The sequence below is a fragment of the Alosa pseudoharengus genome, unplaced genomic scaffold (genome assembly GCF_046254945.1).
Source record: "Alosa pseudoharengus isolate Yale_2024_CS ecotype anadromous, Long Island Sound unplaced genomic scaffold, YU_APseudo_1.1 YU_APseudo_1.1_scf_10, whole genome shotgun sequence".
In the NCBI taxonomy this organism is placed as follows: domain Eukaryota; kingdom Metazoa; phylum Chordata; class Actinopteri; order Clupeiformes; family Clupeidae; genus Alosa; species Alosa pseudoharengus.
Genome location: NW_027468565.1, coordinates 11,178,304 through 11,199,949, shown reverse-complemented (window position 1 = coordinate 11,199,949; position 21,646 = coordinate 11,178,304). Strand labels below are relative to the sequence as shown.

Below are 21,646 nucleotides of genomic sequence, written 5' to 3'. Positions count from 1 at the left end.
CCACATTAGAAGCAGCTCGTAAAGATAATGGTGGGCATCCCCTATGCCAAGGTGCCACAGCCAGCCAGAGATCAAGGTCAGAGATAGGCGTCTGAGCGGTCTACCAGAGAAACATGTGTGTGTGTGTGTGTGTGTGTGTGTGTGTGTGTGTGTGTGTGTGTGTGTGTGTGTGTGTGTGTGTGTCGGTGTGTCTATGTGTCTGTATGTGTGTGTCTGTGTGTCTACTGTATGCATCTGTATCTGTGTGTGTGTGCCTGTCTGTCTCTGTGTCTACAGTATGTGTGAAGGTCTCTCTGTGTGTGGATTTGTCTGTATTTTCCTTTCACTGCTCTCTGTCATCGTTCAATCAGTCTCACCCTCTTTCGTCTCTCACTGCTTGCTCACTGTTTGCTGTTCCCACTCATTTTTCACCTCATTTTCTCTATGAATTTCTGTGTTTTTCTATCTTGTCTCTTACTCCATCACCTCTCTCCATCTCTCTCTCTCTCTCTCTCTCTCTCTCCCTCTGATCCTGCTTTTTCTTTCCCTCCATCCCTCCCTTTATCTCTCTGGGGACATCTCACAGCCAGAATCCCCTCCCTCCCTTTTGACTCCAGGCTGCCGGTGATCCTCTGAAATGACTAACCCAGCAGGAAGTAGCCTCTGGTGCCGCATGTGTGTGTGTGTGTGTGTGTGTGTGTGTGTGTGTGTGTGTGTGTGTGCGTGTGTGTGCCTGCCTGTGTCTGCACTTGGGGAAGTGAGGTATTTGGCCGCTATTGCCTGGCATAAGTGAACCTGGGGCTTTAGAAAATCACAAACACATTGAGAGGGAAAGGAGTGTTTCTGACCAGAGGGCCGCCTCACACTCGGAGGAAATGAGAGGGTCGCGACCAAATGGGCTCAAATGAGAGCCCTGCAGGGACGCGTGCACACACACACACACACACACACACACACATACACACACACACACACACACACACACACACACACACACACACACACACACACACACACACACACACACAGACACAGACAGACATACTCACATGCACACAGACATGTACACATAGTCGGATAAAGACAAGGGTCACTTTATTCCATACAAACATACACACGTCCACAAAGGCACACATGAACTCTCTCTGTTGTCGCCCTGTTCAGGGAGAGGAAATTAAAGGGCCGTGTCCGAGACATCTTTATGTAGATGATGACATAGCCTTACCTTACCGTCAGTAAATGAAAGCGTTCGGTCACACACACATGTGGAGTACAGCTGGACTGTGGTAAATCTGGTCTTGTTTGGTTCAGATCTGCCTTTCTAATCTGGGCCACCTAAATGAGGACTTGAGGGACCGTGGTCCACAGGGGCTTTGGAGTGGCTATTTCCGTAATAAGGCCCAGCGTCAAGAGTCTGGTGGGTTTAGTCATTACCAGAGTCAGGTGTTTCACTTGCAAGCGAGCCATTGGAAATCCTCCTTAAGCACCTGAGTTATTAAAAATGAATCACTGTGTAAAATCTTCTGAGGCCCGAGACTGTGAACTGAAGTCGATCCACTTGTTTTAAGAGTCACAGGAGTCAGCGTAAGCGATACGAACTGTTACACTACATGAGGTCTTTCATTTGAGATGACATCATGCGACGGGAGGTGCTCGGTGATAAGTAAAGGACAGCGAGTCTGCAAATATTTCATGGTTCCTTTGCCCTTGATCTTACTGTGTGTGTGTTTGTGTGTGTGTATGTGTGTGTGTGTGTGTGTGTGTGTGTGTGTGTGTGTGTGTGTGTGTGTGTGTGTGAGAGAGAGAGAGAGAGAGAGAGAGAGAGAGAGAGAGCGAGCGAGCGAGAGAGTAATTTATGGGATGTGTGGCACATTCGTAATGATGCAAATGTTTTATATCATTGCTGCTGATACAGGCACATATATTGTAGGTGATATCACACACACTCTCCTTTCAGCATGAATAACATCACTTTTTATCTCGTTCCAAGGGCATACATCACAGTAAACACTGCAATTAAAGGACGTACTGTACAGAGATGCTCTAGTTGATCAACATTTTGCTGAATATCTGAGATGTGGTGTTCCTTTAACAAACACTGTGCTTGACTGAAACATAATGAGAAATAGAGAAAGCCATGGCCCACCGAATATTTTTTGGTTTTAACGTACTTTGTATTGAGAAAGACCCATTATTTCCCAGCAGTTTCACTATACTATCTGCCAGTTTTTTCATTTGTTTTGATGGACTTTTTTTGTACCATAGAAACACTGCTCAATTATAGTGATACAATTCCCATAAACAGAGGGGTTAAATGGTGATATAAGTGTCATGTTTAGTTTGCCATCTAGAGCAAGGGGCGCATTTGTTTATTTAAATATGTGCGGGAGTGAAGACCATGCCTTGCATAACACAAACATGGTACTCATTATCTCATAAACACATAAAGGATGCTGATTTATGGTAAGCGAAGTCAGAAAGTGAAATATCTAGTTTTACTATGACTATAAAATTGCATATTTTAGTCTTTATCTCACCCCCCCCCCCCTCTCTCTCTCTCTGTGCAGAGCTATGCGAAATGAACAGAACATGGGTGTTCCAGGCCCCAGATGGATCCTTGCAGAAGCCCACCATGCTGCTGGATGAGTCCAAGGAGAGACTCTTTGTCGGGGGCAGAAACATCCTTTTTTCCCTCAGCCTGGAGAGGATCAACACCAATCACAGCGAGGTGTCTGTGTGCTGTGCATGCATGTATATGTGTTTGTGTGCGAGTGTGTGTGTGTGTGTGTGTGTGTGTGTGTGTGTGTGTGTGTGTGTGGTGTGCGTCTGCAGGTCTGTCATAGTGTGTTTTCATCCCTTAAGGTCAGAGGATGAGCGGAGCAGCAGTCGGGGGTGTGCACTCTGTATTTAGTGTTTCTGTTTGATTCTTCACACTTCTTTATTTGATTACTGGCAGCTCAACCCCCTAATCTCTGCTTATCCATCCAAACACATACCATCTGCATTCCCTGTTTAAACTAACACACACACACACACACACACACACACACACACACACACACACACACACACACACACACACACACACACACACACACACACACACACACACACACACACACACACACAGACACACTCTTCCAGATCACTAAATTGTGTTTAAATTTGGATCAAAGAAAGCTGATGGAACAGCTGAACTTCTGTCTCATTGCAAACATTCATCTCAATTACACAAAATAATAGGGAGCTCACAGCAACAACTCACTGTCATTGGTAATGCAAATAGCCATCCATATCCTTTATCCAGTGCAAAGCAGACTTATTAGAGTCCATAATTATAGTGTCTTGAAATGTTAGACTGTGACTAACTTCAGTTCCCGAGCATGATGGCAGGAACAGATATTATAATGGGTTTAACAGGTCGAGTTAATGTGATGTTTTCCATGCACACACAACATAGCTTAGATATGTGACCTCTGCTGTCATAAAGACATCGAGGGTGTTTATGAAGTACCAGACATATTCATAAACCAGACACTGCTGGTGACTAAAGACTTTGCTCCGGGTCAAGGGCTTTTTATGCCTCTGATTCCGGCACAAACATTGTTAAAATCTAAAGAATGACGTCAAACTGGAACATATGGCACTCGTGAAAAGTCTCTCTCGCTTCCCTGGGCTTAAGACACGGACAGGGATGGTGGATGATTGTATATGAGGTTATTGTATGACAAGAGCTGAGACTATGTATGGTTATGAGACTGTGCAGAGTTTATGTCTGAACGCCTGCGATGCCTGAAGTTGTTGTAATTTTCTAAAAGTAGCGCACCGTTTCTAAAGTGCCCTCTTGTGCTCTGATTTATAGAAACGCTCTCAGGCACACACACACACACACACTCACACACACTCACACACACACACTCACACACACACACACACACACACACACACACACACACACACACACACACACACACACACACACACACACACACACACACACACTCACTTACTTATATGTTCTCTACATGTTCACATGATCATGATACATCGAGTACTGAACTGTTATATAGCTTGTACAACATGCTATTTGTTATGTTATGTTATGTTATGTTATATTACAACTTTACTTCAAAGAACTGACAATAACATCTGTTTGTCAAAAGCTTGTTTAATGTAAATAGTCATGCCTTAATGCGTTTCATATCCGTTACTAAAACAGACCTTATTGTCTGATCTCAAGTCCAGTCAGCTGTTTACAATAAGAGAGAACATAGAGATTTTCATAGAGCATTTACTTACGTACTTTGATACATATGTATTAGCATAGTTATGTGTGGGTCTGTATGTTTATGAGTGTCATGTGTATGCTTGCCTCCCAGATTCACTGGGCCGTGTCTGATGATCAAGTGGAGGACTGCTTGAGGAAGGGACGAGAGAAGGTAGGCTCCTTGTTTAATTCGCTTAATCATCCTGACACCAGGATATATGGCCAAACAGTTTGCTGAAGCTGCGTAGCTGTGGGCTGAATCTGCCTCTGGCACTGCCACCGACGTTGGGTAAAATGGATTAATGGTCTGGATTAAGTACAGGGCTCGACCTGAATAGAACTACAGCAAAATTCCTACAGTCAACAATTGGTTTAAAGATGGATGACTCATCCATAAAATTGTATGTCAGAAAAAATGATGGATACTCTCTCTCTCTCTCTCTTTCTCTCTCTCTAAAACTCCACCTCCCCTCACTGTCACTCTCGCCCTATCTTTCCAGTCGGAGTGTGCCAACTACATCAAGCTGGTGCAGCAGCATGACAGTGCCCACCTGCTGGCCTGTGGGACTGGCGCTTTTAACCCCGTGTGCACCCACCTCAAGAAAGGACACTGGCACCAGGTGAGAGACCCCTAAGGGGCACCTTACGACCCTACAGATAACAATGTCTCTCAGTGCTAATCTGAGTGAGTTGGATGGGTGTGAAGTCTGGCTATACTGACAGCATGCCCACGGGTGTAGCAGCTCCACAGAGATCGAGTTAATTCTCCTCACTACTGTATGCCCCTTTGTCGGAAACCCAGCGGAGCCTGAAAGCGAACAGTACACCTGTGCATAACAGAGGTGCGCTGCCAACTGCTCGCAGAGGTGGGCACCTGCCAGTTTTCATACAATGCCTCTTAATAAGGGATCTCGTGCAATATTACATGGAGTGCGTGTGTGAAGTGAACCCTAAAGCATTTAGCCGGTTGCGTCCAGAGGGGGTGATCAGAGACTGTCACGGGCCAGCCCATGGGATGAAAGTGGCACTCTCGGACGGCCATGCACTCTGGGACTGATTATAGGACCTATGATGTGTGGTTGTGTGTGTGTGTGTGTGTGTGTGTGTGTGTGTTGTTGTTGTGCTGGGAAGTCTTGTTTTTGTCCAGAGAGGCATGCAGGGCCAGTGAGTCAGGGCTTAGGCTCTCGTGACATGTCCACTGAGTGGAGAGCTGGAATCCGCTAGTGTGTGTGTCTGCATTTGTGTGGAAAAGAGAGAAACACATTCTGCCACACTTCCTTTGTCTTTTATGTTGTGGCTTTGCTGTTGCCACCACGTCTATACTTTATCCTGTGACGGCCGCCTGTCTCAGCCACAAAGGTTGGATATTTGGTCTATTGTCTCTACTCTCAATTATAACTTGTCAAAATGGCCTCATGTCCAGCACACACCCTCTTTGTTCTAGAACACGTCTCTGCACACAGTTACTGCTTTGAACACTGGGTGCCAAAAACTAAATCTAACTGATTAAGTCTTGAGTTTCGGTTTCAGGATACTGTGTGGATGTAGGAAAAAAGGGTTTTCAGAGGATATTTATGACCCATGATGAAAGAATCCCACAAAGTAGGAGCACTTATCATCGATTAGTTTAGCCTTTTAGCTCATAATGAATGAAGCCAATAGACTGGATCAGCAGTCTTTCTCACAGGCGCCTCGAAATACTTGCCAAGTTCTCCCAGTCACCCATTTCCTGCTAGCCTCAACACGAGTTTAATGAGATCTTACAGATTCTGAAAAAAAGACGCGGAGCTCCTCGAACATCTCAAGCCAAGGATGGCGAGGTGTCCGTGGCAACAAGAAAGAAAGAGAGAGAAGCAGTGAGGGATAGAGAGAACGAGAGAAAGAGTTTATTTTCACATGTGCGTGGCAGCTTTATCATTTCTCTGCTGAGAGGATCTACGACGGAGAGAAAACAAACATCCTCATCCTCTCCGGGGAGCTTCGGTCAAATTAAAGAGAGTCTAAATTAAAGAGGAAAAGCAGTCCGTCTGAGAGAAGAGAGGAGAGAGAGGAGTGGAGGGAGGTGGGGAGCATAGAGGGAGGTAGAGAGGGAGGGAGAAGAGGAGTTTCCCCATCTGCTGTCTGTGGTTTGAGTGCTCGCCCGAGGGTCACTTCTAACTCGTGTGTCTGTGGCAAAGGCATACATTTCTTACTTTCTCTCTCTCCCTCATTCTTTCTTTCTTTCTTTCTTTCTTTCTTTCTTTCTTTCTTCCTCTCTCTTGAGCTCACTCTTTTTTGTCTTTGTCTCTCTTCTACTTTCTCTCTTTCTCTCTCAATGTCTTCCTCTTTCTCTCTGTTTCTCTCTCGCTTCCTTCTAAATTCTCCCCCCTTTGAACAGCGACACAGTTTCCATTTAAGATCAAATCACACTGAAAAATAAACTTGCAGATATATAAATATGCGGCTGTGAGAGAGATCTAATTCATATGCGACTTGGGAGCGGTGACCTCCCTTAGGCTTTTGGAACAGAACATTCAAACTCTGATCATGACCGTGGCAGCAGTATTTTGATAACAACATCGAATTTTCAAAGCAAGTGCGGAAAGTCTTTTCCTCATTACTTTGGCACATGCACACAACACTGGATACTGGAACCCAGCTGAGAAAAGCAAACAAGAACAGACAAGCGAAAACTTAATAAATGTATTGAAAACCTATTCACAACTAGCGCTGTATACAAATTCACAGAGCACACGTTGTTTTTGTGAAGGTCTGCTACGGATCGAGATTGGGTAATCTGAGGAAAGGGTTCAGTGATCTCAAAGCAGTGATGGAGAACCTCTGATGAGATCAAGGCCAACAGCGCAGCTCATGAAAACACTCTCCACTCGGTGACACATGCACACAAACTCATACACTCTCTCTCTCTCTCCCTCACACACACACACACACACACACACACACACACACACACACACACACACACACACACACACATGAATGCATGCCTATATTAATGGACACACTCGGGGGAGAAGATCAGAGCAGTGTGGGCCTGCCTAGTGACACTCTGCAGAGGTGAACGAGCTGAGCTGACAGCACAGAGGGATTGCCGCTGCAGTACAGAACCATGTTTGTTCCAGAGAGAGAGAGAGAACAAGACAGAGAGAGAGAGAGAGAGAGAGAGAGAGAGAGAGAGAGAGAGAGAGAGAGCGCAACTCAAAACAGATTCACTGTGGACTTACACTAAACAGACACAGTAACCCCAAAAACCCCTGTTACCTCAGAACCCCTCCACCACACCCTCCTTCACCCGTCTCTCTCTATATCTCTCTCTCTCTCCCACTCTTTGTCTGTCTCTCTCTCACCCACAAAGCCACCACATCACCTTAACACTCCCCCATTCTAATCACCAGTTCTCTCTCCAGCTCACCTTAACCCAAAGCCATAAACTTCTTTCGTGACCGCTCCTTCATCCTTCACATGCACCAATCAACCACATCCTTCAAAAAACCCTATACCCCACACATGCATGCACACACACACACACACACACACACACACACACACACACACACACACACACACACACACACACACACACACACACACATATATATATATATATACACACACACACACACACTCTCACACACTCACACTCTCACACAGCTACCTATCTGATATGCCAAAACCACAGATCTCACTCCTCATCCCAAACCTCTACAGCTATGTCTCAGTGGTTGTAATGGTCCAGCACTCATCTCACGTACAGCCACACCCTTAAGCCTTAAACGTCGACCTCACCCTCAACTGGAGGCAGTAAACCTCTGTGTCACCCCCCCCCCCCCCAACTAAAACACCGGCACCTTCATCACCAGCTCGGACTTTGAGTGTGAACTCCCCGCTCTCACTTACTGAGCTCCAACAATCAACGCACACATTCCACTCTGGCTCTGGAGCTCATCCCCTCTCTGTGCCCCTAGAACCAGCATCTCACACCTCACATCTCATCTCACCCTTCGCTCCATGATGGCCTCCACTCCCCACCCCCACCCCCCAGAAGTCCAAACCACAGGAGCGGATCTCCTCTCAGGCTTCTTCCTCTTCTTCTTGGAGGACCTGGTGGCTCACAGACGAGCCCCCAATTCTCCTCTCCCCTTTTTCCACCAAGTGGGGCGGGAGCATACCTGCTGACCCAGCCACACACACACACACACACACACACACACACAGATATAAACACACATGCACATACACATACACATACAAGAAAAATAGGAGAGAGGCCGCACTATGCATACATACTCTTTTATTTGCACATACGCGTTTCGGCGTGTGCCTTCTTCAGTACACATACACATACACATACACACACACACACACACACACACACACAAACACACACACACACACACACACACACACACTCAGACATCACTCTTCATGACCCTCTGCTGTGTGACATAGGAGGTATCCTCGGAAATGTTTACGTTCATTTGCAAACACAATGCAAACACAAACCACATTGCTTTCGGAGCAGCCAACTATTTCAAGGAAGCTCTGTTCATGGTTGCCTAACATAGGCCAGATATTGCTACAATTCCCGCTGGTTTCCAAGCTGTCATAAACCATCTAGACATTTGCGGTATTTGCATCGTAGTGAATTTCAATTGTTGTCTCGGGGGCTGCTCCTTGAGACCTCTGGATGTGTTTCACGGGTGTGCGAAACAATATCCACCAGGAAGTGACACACCGCTCCATTATAAATCACTTCCTGCGGTCACCAGACTGTTCACAAGTCAAACTCGTTCAGCCTCACCCGGGGTCACCCGACGTAACACCCCATGAAGGGCAGCATTGAGAATGAGCGAGATTTAATGGAGATTACCTTGAAAATCAAATAATCCCAGGAGTATTTCCCCGGGACAGTTTAGGTTTCTCACAGGTCAGCTGGGTCCTTCCTGTCCTCCAGCCCGTCTCTCCTGTTTTGTTTTGCATCTCTGGTACAGAAAACGGGGCGAACATGCAAATATATATATATATAAAAGTGTTTGAGGGCCCGCGGGTAGTAATGCATGCTGCCTGACATCCTGCAGAGTATTAACATGCGGACGTCTGGGGTTCCCCCCTCTCCCCCGTCATCATCATCATGGACTTTCCTGTCTCTCATTAGCCTCTTTAATCAATCAGCGGGGTCATCCTCTCACTTTCATTCGCTGCTCTTTGAAGAAAGCATCCATCAGCAAGCTGCTCTGCCATGCTGCTTCTGTGTGTGTGTGTGTGTGTGTGTGTGTGTGTGTGTGTGTGTGTGTGTGTGTGTGTGTGTGTGTGTGTGTGTGTGTGTGTGTGTGTGTGTGTGTGTGTGTGTGTGTGTGTGTGTGTGAGTGGGGAAGAAAAGCCCAGATCATTACCGGAGGCATCAATCATGGCGGACCATGCAGGGCTGGAGGCGTCCAGTCCAGGCTCTCGCTGAGATTGCTGCCTGCCGGCTCCACCACACACCATTGCTTGAGGAGAGAGAGAGAGAGAGAGAGAGCGAGAGAGAGAGAGAGCGAGAGAGAGAGTGTGAGAGAGAGAGAGCGAGACAGAGCGAGAGAGAGAGAGAGTGAGAGTGAGAGAGAGAGTGTGAGAGAGTGTGAGAGAGAGAGAGAGAGAAAGAGTGAGAGAGAGACAGATGCAGTAGAAGACATACAGGTTGTTTGTCAGGCTTTGAACGAGTGTTTGTGTGCAGGGTTTACATGCACAATTGTGTGGTGAAAATCTGAGTAGTAGTGCATTATTCATGAACGTTTCAATCTGAGTTTGTGTTTGTGTGTGTGTGTGTGTATGTACTGTATGTGTGTGTTTGCTCATGTGCAAACATATGAGTGAGTGAGACTGCATGTGTGTCTGTGTGTGTGTGTGTGTGTGTGTGTGTGTGTGTGTGTGTGTGTGTGTGTGTGTATGTGCATGTGTGGGTCATGCGGTAGTGTGTTAATCGAGCATTCAACCGCTTTACTGGGGTAGGTCAACGGAGCGGTGTGGTCTCGCTCCACAAGTTCTCATTGATGAATCGCTCTCGCCAACGCAGTTTGATATCGACCACGGGAATACATTACCCTTCATGATCCGCTCAATTAACACACGCGGCTCAGCTTAACAATGAATCACTCACCCTCCGATAACGTCTCGAGAACTAACTGCGTCGAAATCCAGGAAAAATGAACGTAAACATTTCCGAGGATACCTCCTATGTCACACAGCAGAGGGTCATGAAGAGTGATGTCTGAGTGTGTATATGTGTGTGTGTATGTATGTGTGTGTGTATACTGTATGTGTGTTTGTGTTTGTGTATGTGTGTGTGTGTGTGTGTGTGTGTGTGTGTGTGTGTGTGTGTGTGTGTGTGTGTGTGTGTGTGTGTGTGCGTGTGCGTATGTGTGTGCTTAAAGCATTAGCTTGATAATTAGTGTTGATGGCTAATGCCTCTTGTGTCTCCACAGGACATGGATGTGGATGTGGATGTGGAGAAGCAGGAGAATGGTAGAGGGAGAAGCCCATATGACCCCAACAGCCCCATCACCGCCACCAGCTCCAGTAAGCTCATCCCACCACCAACCCACACTCCTACATGGAAACACACAAGATGTCTTGCATTAAAGGGACAGAAGAATATCCCACTAGGAAGAATATCCCACTTGCAAGTTCGGTGTATCCTACCCGCCGACCGAAGCAGGATCAGTTTACAGCACAGAGGCAGGCTAACGAAACGCTAGAGATTGTTGCAAACGTATCAGAGCCGGCGAAGAAGCAGCGAAAACCCTTGACAGAAGACGCAAAGAAAAGGAAAAGAGCTTCAGACCGAGCGAGGGGGAGTTTCGTAGAGAAAAAGCATCAGGTTTGCCTGGTGTCCCTTTAAAAGGCTAAAAGAAAACTAAAAGGATAAAATGCTACATAGGCATACCGTACATTTTTGTACTCATTCACTTTCAAAACATAAAACCGTAACCGACGTGGAGGATGTTTTTAATAGGGCAACCTAATGCTGGAGAACGTGGGGACTTTTTAAAAATACAATGACCCTTATCTGGCCACCTTAGGCATGCGATTCCAGCTTAAACATCCGTCTATCTCTGTTTCTCTTTGCTAATGCCTCCAGCGTGCGCTGCACGTCTGAAGCTCTCAAAGGCAGCGGGCTTTTGATTTTGACTGACGTCTAAGCCAGACGCTTCAAGCTCTTCAGCTGCCAAAAGCAATAGAATGTTAAGGCATTTGGCAGCTAAATTCTGCTACTCCCTCCATCTTAAGAGCCTAAACCCGGGAAGAGCCCAACGGCAATAGAGCAGCATTAATTCTATATCTGGCACCACACCCCTCCCCACCACCACCACCACCACCAAAGCCCCCACCCCCCCTCCCCCTCCAGCCCCCACACCCCCTCTCTTTCTCTCTGCCTTCCATCTCCCTCTCTCCCGGAGTCGAGATGAGATTGTGCTTTTCACCTCAGGCACCCAGCTTAATAAAAGGCTTTTCAGTGGTCCCACCTCATCTCTGTTTGTGCTGGGGCTCATGTATGTAAAGCACCTCTGGCTACAAACCCATCAGCTCCCTCAGATCCCTGCGCTCGGCAGAGGCTAGCGCTAACGCTAGCTGGAGCGCCAGGGAGAGACGCGGCAGAGCACTCAGGAACGACGCTCGTGGAGGTGGCACTTTTATTGGGCCATTAATTCAGCTCATCACCACGGGCAACAAAACTGCCAGCTCTTTTAGTTTTTTTATTGTTTTCCTTTCACAAGCTTCATGGGGGAAAATAATAAAAACAAAACGATGCAACCTGTTCATCTCTTTTCATCATCTTATATTCCGGTGGGGGTGACAAATGTTATAGCATTTGGATGTCTTTTACATCTTACAGACTGGCATTAATTCAATTAAAGTAATTAAATTATTTCCTTCAGGCTAAAAGCTCTCTCTGCTAGCATGTGGCATCCCATGCAAGTGTTGAGAAAGCCACAAATGGATTAATGTGCAGTCCCTTTGCTGCCCCCTAGTGGGAAGTGGTGGAACTTATGTTAGTCAAGGGTTAAATTAGGAGATGGGCGTGCACTGAATGTAATGTGTTTGATTGCTTTCAGGGGGGCAACTCTACGTCGGCCTGTACACTGATTACTGGGAGAATGACGCAGCGCTCAGTCGCCTGGGCAACCAAAGTTACACGAGGACAGAGAATTACGACCGTCAACAACTGAATGGTAAGGAAACACACACACACACACACACACACACACACACACACACACACACACACACAGAGAGAGACACTCACTATCTCACACACATACATACACCAATCACCAACAACAAATCAATTCACGAATGAGTGCACAACATAGCGCTTTTACATTCTAGCACAAACAGGGATTCACACATCACACAACACTCAGCAATCAATATACATAACTCGTGCCGAGGAGGTGCTGAGAGCAATGGCAGCCCAAACAAGCCATCACTTCCCCAGACCGGCCCGCAGTGAGAGTGCACAGAGCAGGCGGCAGCAGAGGGGCAGATGGAGGAGAATCATTGCAGCATCAGAGCGCACTCAGCAGCATGGAAACAGCAGCACTACAGAGGAGACAGATGACTCAAGCGCCCCCTTTACACAAACACACAAACACACACACACACATACACACACATACACGCACACACACACACGCACGCACACACACACACACACACACACACACACACACACACACACACATACACACATACACACTCTATCTCGCTTTCTTTCGCTAAAACACCCATTTTACAAACACCAATTTCAGTTCCACTGCACTACACACCCATGTGCCTTCCTCCCTCCACCACCACACACAACACACACACACACACACACACAAACACACACACACACACACACTCTCACAGTCCTTTCCCCAACAACACTCATTTCCACTGCGCCAGTCATTCCATTCTCATCCACTTCCCCCAACCAAAACATTTACTCTGCACAACGCGGCCCTTCCATCAGGGCACAGAGCCAGCTACAGAGAGGCACAGAGCAAAGTGGCCCAATGCGCCGGAACAATCCAGCTCGCTCTCACAGTCTGAGTGTGAGCTGAAACAGCTCAAACTGCAGTCCATTTGCAATCATGTTCACACACATGCTCTCCGGACAGATACAGTATATACAGATATGTAGGTTATACATGCATGCACACACACACACACGCACACACACATACATAGATGCACCTACACACTCTCTACCCTGAGCCATCCTGCTGTGCTGTGCTGTGCTGTGCTGTGCTGTGCTGTGCTGTATAGTGCTGTGCTGTGCTGTGCTGTGCTGTGCTGTGCTGTGCTGTGCTGTGCTGTGCTGTGGTGTGCTGTGCTGTGCTGTGCTGTGCTGTGCTGTGCTGTGCTGTGCTGTGCTGTGCTGTGCTATGCTGTATAGTGCTGTGCTGTGCTGTGCTGTGCTGTGCTGTATAGTGCTGTGCTGTGCTGTGCTGTGCTGTGCTGTGCTGTGCTGTGCTGTGCTGTGCTGTGCTGTGCTGTGCTGTGCTGTGCTGTGCTATGCTGTGCTGTGCTGTGCTGTGCTGTGCTGTGCTGTGCTGTGCTGTGCTGGCCCATGAGGTGATGGCCGCCTCTCTCCCACTGTGCGCCTCTCCAGGTCCTCCTCCATCATACATCCTGCCCCTTCTCACAAGCATACACAAGATCCATTTCATTTACGCTTCGCTGCGCTATCAACACAGTGCCCACTGACAGTAATGCCTTTTCCATGCGTGTGTGTGTGTGTGGTGTGTTTGTGGGATGGTGGGGGGTGTGACAGGAGGGATATGCTGTGTACCCTTAGTTTTCATGGGTTACTAGGGAGGGTAAAGTGTGTGTGTGTGTGTGTGTGTGTGTGTGTGTGTGTGTGTGTGTGTGTGTGTGTGTGTGTGTGTGTGTGTGTGTCCAAACAACAGTGTATCCAAGAGAAAGCAAGACTGGGGATGTATGGTTTGAGCTAGACGGTCAGGGGGCTCTGTTAAACATGTCTGCCCCATTAATCATTAGCGGGAGCAGAGAGGCATCCCAGACAGGAGCCATCCATCTCCGCTTGCAACAGCTGACACAACCAGACAGAACCAATCAAAGCCAGTCAGTTTCAGCCCGAGCCAGACGGACCAGACATTTCATCTAGGACCGAGGAGGCTTTGCATGCAACAGGAGTCCAGATTTAAGATGTCAAAGCAATGGTGCAGAGGTGTCAGCTAGTAAAGTCACACCTGTATGTGTGTCTGTGTGTGAGTGTGTGTTTAATAGAGTAGTACATCATTGTGTTTGTGTGGTTGTTTGAGTGTGTGTGTGCATGTATGTGTAGATGTATGAAGTGCAAATGTATGTATGTGTGTGTGTGTGTGAGTGTGTGTGTGCATGTGTGTGTGTGTGTGTGAAGCAGTGATATATACTGTATGAATGTGTTAAATATTGGGATGTTTGGGCAGGGGCTCATAGATGTGATAAAAAGGTGTTAACAACTCTCCCACCACATCCTCCCCATGCAGGCAATGTAACTAGGTGTTAATGAGCTCATCTTTGATCGACTGCTCTGTTCCTGGAAGCAGTGGGGGTTTTCAGTGCTGTTTGTGTGTGTGTGTGTGTGTGTGTGTGTGTGTGTGTGTGTGTGCTTGTGTGTGTGTGTGTGTGTGTGTGTGTGTGTGTGTGTGTGTGTGTGTGTGTGTGTGTGTGTGTGTGTGTGTGTGTGTGTGTTTGAGTGTGAGTGTCTCATGGACTATTATTTAAAGACATAATGATTCATTCAAAGGACTATCTAATACATGGACGACATCCAATTTAAACAACTCCCCCAAGCCACATGATGCATAGCCCAAGCAGACAGGATGTTAAATAAGACTTATTATTTATCTTTGTGTGTGTGTGTGTGTGTGTGGTGTGTGGATCCCTTTGTGTGTGTGTGTGTGTGTGTGTGTGTGTGTGTGTGTGTGTGTGTGATCTTTTGTATCCTCTCAGAACCAAAATTTGTTGGCTCAGCCGTGATTCCCGACAATGATGACCCGGCTGATGATAAGGTGTACTTCTTCTTCACGGAGCGCGTGTCGGACATGGAGGGAGGGGGCAAGGCTGTGCACACACGAGTGGCCCGCGTCTGTGCTGTGAGTACAGCAGTGGGAGAGAGGGACAGCAAACACTTCCATCGTAGCCAGGAAACAAGCGCTACAGCATCAATTATTTACTACTCTCCACACTGCCCCGCAGTTGATAGTGATTGTCCATCCTCATTCTCTCCCTCCAACTATCTGTCTTCCTTTGTCTCTCATTCTCTCCCTGTCTTTGTCTCTCTATATTTCTATCTACCTCTTTCTTTCTTTCTTTCTTTCTCTTTCAGAATGATGAAGGGGGTCAGAGGATGCAGGTGAAAAGGTGGAGCTCTTTCCTGAAGACCCGTCTCATCTGTTCTGTCTCAGGACCCAACGGCATTGACACTCACTTCGACGAGCTTGGTAATAAGATGTAAAGCAGAGAATATTCACATTCACCCCCCAATAAATACCTCACCAAAACTATCAAACTGAACTGAGAGCTTCTCACGTCCCCACTAAACACAAGCTACATATGAAATTTGACACATGAAGTCAGTAATACTGCATATTTGAACAGCACATCTGGCAGTGAGAGGATTTAAATGCAAATGAAATTTATACACCAAGGCAACAAACTAACAGCAGATCAAGCAAGCCAGAAGCAGAAATTGTTTGATCTAGAGTGCAGTAAATTCACTGAGACTGCCATTGCTGCTGAACCAAGTAAATATATTTACTGTTTCTTCTAGCTATCTATTAATTTATTTAAAGACAAGACTTGATTTGTAGACATAGAGCAAAATATGGAAAATCCATCAAGTGGAAAGGTTGGGAGAAAAAGCAATCAGAAAACTTCCATACCAGCCTGTAGTTGGAACTAGCAAGGCCCTTCAATGTTAAAGTCAAAAGTCCCCCGACACTCATTCAGTTGGCTGTGCACAATCCACCTCCCACCCTCATGCAGAATGCATTGCAATACACTGAGCAGAAGCCTTTTGTGTAAGGGGGGGGGGGGTAGTGTGTATGAGTGTGTGTGTGTGTGGTGTGTCTGTGTGTGTGTGTGTGTGTGTGTGTGTGTGTGTGTGTGTGTGTGTGTGTGTGTGTGTGTGTGTGTGTGTGTGTGTGTGTGTGTGTGTGTGTGTGTGTGTGTGTGTGTGTGTGTCTGTGGGTGGTGAAATATGGAGCAGGGAAGGGGATCACAGGCACCACTTGCAGAGCTGCTGTCACACACAGGGTCGACCCTGCAGAGCAGAATGGGAATGCAGATGCAGAGGCCTCTCCTAGGCTCTCTCTCTCTCTGTCTCTGTCTCTCTCCCTCTCCCTCTGTCTCTCTCCCTCTCCCTCTGTCTCTCTCTCTCTCTCTCTGTCTCTCTCTCTCTGTCTCTGTCTCTGTCTCTCTCCCTCTGTCTCTGTCTCTCTCTCTCTCTGTCTTTCTCTCTCTCTCTACTACCAGGAGATGCTGCAGTGCCGCCCACCTCCATTCTGCACCTCCCTGCTCCTCCAGGGCTCCTACTTCAAGGCTCTGCCACCGAGCTCCTCGATCCCCCTTGTTGTTTTCCTCAGAGCAACTCGCTGGGTGCTCTTCTCTTTGTTGTTTTGTGAATAGCACACATTGGCTTTTTTGGCAACAAGTCCCTCAGTGTGTACAAAGAAGCTTTTTACTAGCTACTAGGGATTTGCTCTAGGCACTTCAACGATACAAAGAGTTTTTTTTTAAAGGTGGTTGAGATCTAGTGAGCTAATGTGCTTTTATGCTTCTTGTGTGCATGGGCGTGTGTGTGTGTGTTTGTGTGTGTGTGTGTGTGTGTGTGTGTGTGTGTGTGTGTGTGTGTGTGTGTGTGTGTGTGTGTGTGTGTGTGTGTGTGTCTGTGTGTGTGTGTGTGTGCGTGCGCGTGTATGTGTATTTTACAGAGGATGTATTTGTTATGAAGAAAAAAGACGACAAGAATCCCGAGATTTTTGGACTGTTCAGTACCACAAGGTCAGCAGAAAGCGAAATTGCCAAACCATATGTATCTACAAGTAACAGTTAATACTTTTTTACACACGCATGGGCTTACATTTTTTACTGTACCATAAATATGTCATGGAGGTTATTTACATCTCTGTTTCACCCGTCACATCTCTTCCTATCCTTTTTCCCCCTCACTACCTCCCTGTGTCTCCCTCTCATCCTCTCTCTCATCCTCCTCTTCTTCTCTCTTTCTCTCTCTCTCTCTCTCTCCTGTTAGTAATGTGTTTAAGGGCTATGCGGTGTGCGTGTACAGTATGGACGACATCCGGGCAGCATTCAACGGACCCTTCGCCCACCGGGAGCAGGCCGGACACCACTGGACCATGTACGAGGGCAGGGTGCCTTTCCCCCGGCCCGGGTCGGTGAGTCTGCTCTGCAGTCTGTCTCATAAGCAGGAGACACAGCTATTGATTGTGCAGCTAAGAGACAGCCCTTTCCACTGATAGATCGATCTTAGCCGAGGCACTGGCCCCTCATCACCTTTCTCTCCATCATGTTTCTCCACCTCAATGCAGAACATTGCCTTGTTTTCAGCCTTGTAGAAATGACTTTATTTGCTGAGCCAGCTTTGATATCTGATATTCTTGTATGCGTTGCTTGCTCCAAAGATTAGAAATGCAATTAATCAGAGTTCTTCAGAGTTGACATTATCTTCAGATTTTGCACAAAATTGCTTTCTGTTCAGAAAATGCTGCATATGATTAGGAACTGATAATGAAATTGTAGGGATATTAGTATGATGACATCAATTCGAGTCACACTCAAATGAACATACTTTTCCAGTAGTAATTAAAATGCATTGAATGTAAATTTAGTGGTGTGATGTAGACATTCAGCAGATGCTCACTTTGTTTTGCGAGGCTACCAGGATCCTGGATCCTTTTTCAGTTCTCATTGATTGGATCGCTAGCATTTACGTCTGAGTCTATTTTTGCCCAGTATGGCTCTTGTGGAGCAAAGCACTGCATGCCGAGAAAACAACAGAGTGATTTTTCTTTTCTTCAACCTTGTGTCCCCACTTGGCTCACTCTGGTCCACAGCAGACCTGATTATGCTCGCCTCAGGATCCTTTGTTTTAAATCCAGGCAAAGATCAGGCTTTTGTGTCTCTTTTCGTTCTCTCTCTCAACTTACACAATCAACATGATGATTATCTGATCTTTCTGGCATCGCAGCCCCATGGACATAATTACCTAGGCCTGGGCTGGGTAAGGGTGGGGGGGATTTCACTCTTGCATGGTTATTCCTCTCTGTGCTCGTCTCATAGTTAATGCTTTTGCACTGCGGCGATGTCATTTGGAATATAATAAATAAGTGTCTGCCAGACCTGTGTCAGCTGACATTTTCTCAGAGTGCACCAGAGCTTTGTACCAACAGCGGTGAAATCCTCATTATGTGCAGCAGACCAGGAGCCAGAGCGGCCCTGCTGCGCTTTCAACAACCCCCTTGTGCAAATGTGTTGAAAACAGAAATAAAAATGTTGATAAGCTTGCTCTTTTTCAGGAAAACTGCAAAACTGAAACAGAATAGAATATATTTTACTGTTTTAATGTTGTTGTGCATCTCCTTTCTCTCTGTCTCTCTGTCTCTCTCTCTCTTTCTCTCTCACTCCCTCTCTCCCTCTCTCACCCCTCCCCCTTCGCTCTCCCTCTCTCTCTCTTTCTCCCTCTGTCTCTATCTCTCTCTCTCTCTCTCTATCTCTCTCCCTCTCTCTCTCACTCTCTCTTTCTCCAGTGTGCCAGTAAAATAAATGGTGGGCAGTATTCCAGCTCCAAGGACTTTCCAGATGAAGTCCTGCGTTTTGTGCGCACCCACCCACTGATGTTCAACGCGGTGCGGCCCCGCCAACACCGGCCCATCCTGCTGGAGACGGGTGGCGGACGCAACTTCACCCAGCTGGCCGTGGACCACGTGGAGGCAGAGGATGGACACTACAATGTGCTCTACATTGGCACTGGTCAGCTTTATATGCACTCACTCAATACATAAACTTACACATGTAAGCACTTACTCTCCTACACACATTCAGACTCTTCCTCTCTCTCTCTCTCTCTCTCCCATTCTAATCACTAGTTCCTTCTCCAGCTCACACTAACCCAAATTAGCCGTAGCTATCATCTTTTTTTAAACCTCTCCTTCACCAGAATCAACCAAATCACCAAAATCAACACCTCCTGTACCCCTTTTAAGCTACACACACACACACACACAGACACACACACACACACAACACACACACACACACACACGCGCACACATACACACACACACACACACACACACACACACACACACACACACACACACGCACACATACTGTACACACACACACACACTAGCATATTTGAATAAATACATAGGATGCATACAAATAAAACACATGCACATATATAAATGAACATATATGTACATGAAATAATGCAAATAATGAGTGAAAATGCATAAAAAATATAAACATGTTAACATTCATCTGCAGGAAACACAGTCTTCATACTCTCAGCCTTCCCTGAAATGCTTAAAATTGAACATGACCACAAGCTCAGATCTCTAATGAAGTCAAAAGGGGCCACTTTCACAAAGCTTTTAATTAAGCTTGCCATTACTTCACACAAGTTTTTTGTTTTGTTTTTCCGTTTGTTCTTATTCACAATAACAGTCCAGCTGCTTATCAGCTTTCCACAGGCCTACAGGGAGACTCTCTAAAAGCAGAGAGGTCACAACAATCAAAAACACACAGAGAGGCGCTGGACAATCCTCATCAGTGTGGGTTAATTACAATGACAGGCAGGGGAAAAAACCTCTTATACACCTCCCCTTACTCCCATTCTGCAGATAAATCTGTTGTGCTGAAATACATCACTATCTACAACAAAGAGTCGGACACCATGGAGGAGGTGCTTCTGGAAGAGCTGCAAGTGTTTAAAGTAAGTGTTGCAAAATGCGGTGGTGTCCTGTGCCTATTTCGCGCCTGGCTTAATGATAGCACTTTCAGCCAGATGGCCACAGCGTACACGGATTGAGCATTTACAGGAAGACATTGCACGTCAGCAACCCTGCAGCCTACACCCTCTTCACGTAAAGAGTGGGAAGGAAACCGTTGTTATTGCACATGAGAAGTATGTCTGAAAAACAAAACCGTTTCAAATGATAGTGACCACAAGTACCCATGAGAGTGAAAAAGAATAGTATTGCGAGAATGTCGCTAGTTTGTGTTAAAGGAATCTCCTGGGGAATGTGAGCTGTATTTTATATATATATAATATTTAACATACTTGAGGATAATTGATTTAGCATGGTCCTTGTGGCAGTGTAATTAACATGACAAACAGCCAGGCGTGAGAGACTGTAAATAATGCAGCTTCCATTGTGACATAAGCAGTGAATATGGGGGGGGGGGGGGGGGGTTAGAAATTAACATTCATAATAGTGAATAAAAACTACCAGTTACCACGGGGATTATCTCATTAGTGTGGCTAATTTCCCAGCATTTGGGAAACCATTTTGATTGTTGTTTTCCCCCGAATAAATCTTTTCCTCTTTGTAATTCTCAGGAACCAGTGCCAGTCACAGAGATCTTGATCTCCGCTAAAAGGGTAAAGAACACACTCACACACATGCCATACATTACTGCCAGTCAATAGATTGTGATGCACCGAGGAGAATTTGTTGATTACAATAATGGATGCATTCACTTTGGCCTCCCGCCACTAGATGGTGGAAATGAGTAGCACATGTTCAGGAGAGCGCATACAATGAATAACTGTAAACACAGGCAGCAGTGTCTAGAGTGGAAACAGTCATGTCTAGTGATGACCCACCTCATTCCACCCCAAACCTTCTCCAGAACCATAAAATACCCTGCTTTACATTTCTTTACAAAATTGTAATCTCTGATCAGCTAAAACAGTGACTTTGTATTGCTGAAAGAATTTCTTCCCACCACATCCACTAATCATACTACTGTATGTATCATTAGGTATATTCTTTTTCAATTTTGTATCTCTCAATTCTTCCCTTTCTCCTGTGTTCTGCAGCAACAGCTGTATGTGGGGTCGGAGGTCGGTGTTGCACAGACGCGTCTGCACCAGTGTGACCTCTACGGCTCGGCGTGCGCCGACTGTTGCCTGGCCCGTGACCCCTACTGTGCCTGGGACGGGATCACATGTTCACGATACTACCCTGCTGGGCACTACACCAAGAGCCGGTGAGAGACCAGCAAGCGATACATAGTACATATAGTACACACAATCATGCACATGCATACGCACAATCTCTCTCTCTCTCTCTTTCTATCTCTCTCTCTCTCTCTCTCTCACACACACACACACACACA

At 46.4% G+C, this 21,646-nt stretch overlaps 1 protein-coding gene across 1 annotated transcript in view; it reads left to right on the top strand.

Annotated features, from left to right (window-relative positions):
• Positions 1-21,646, top strand: part of sema3e (sema domain, immunoglobulin domain (Ig), short basic domain, secreted, (semaphorin) 3E) — a 44,871-nt gene that overhangs the window by 15,589 nt on the left and 7,636 nt on the right. The window contains exons 2-14 of the mRNA XM_076263255.1: positions 2,547-2,707; positions 4,359-4,418; positions 4,747-4,866; positions 10,708-10,801; positions 12,340-12,456; positions 15,230-15,372; positions 15,606-15,720; positions 17,212-17,281; positions 17,532-17,676; positions 19,048-19,270; positions 20,146-20,237; positions 20,865-20,906; positions 21,348-21,517. Coding sequence (XP_076119370.1) covers positions 2,547-2,707; positions 4,359-4,418; positions 4,747-4,866; positions 10,708-10,801; positions 12,340-12,456; positions 15,230-15,372; positions 15,606-15,720; positions 17,212-17,281; positions 17,532-17,676; positions 19,048-19,270; positions 20,146-20,237; positions 20,865-20,906; positions 21,348-21,517 — 1,552 coding nt within the window. The remainder of the gene's footprint in view (positions 1-2,546; positions 2,708-4,358; positions 4,419-4,746; positions 4,867-10,707; positions 10,802-12,339; positions 12,457-15,229; positions 15,373-15,605; positions 15,721-17,211; positions 17,282-17,531; positions 17,677-19,047; positions 19,271-20,145; positions 20,238-20,864; positions 20,907-21,347; positions 21,518-21,646) is intronic.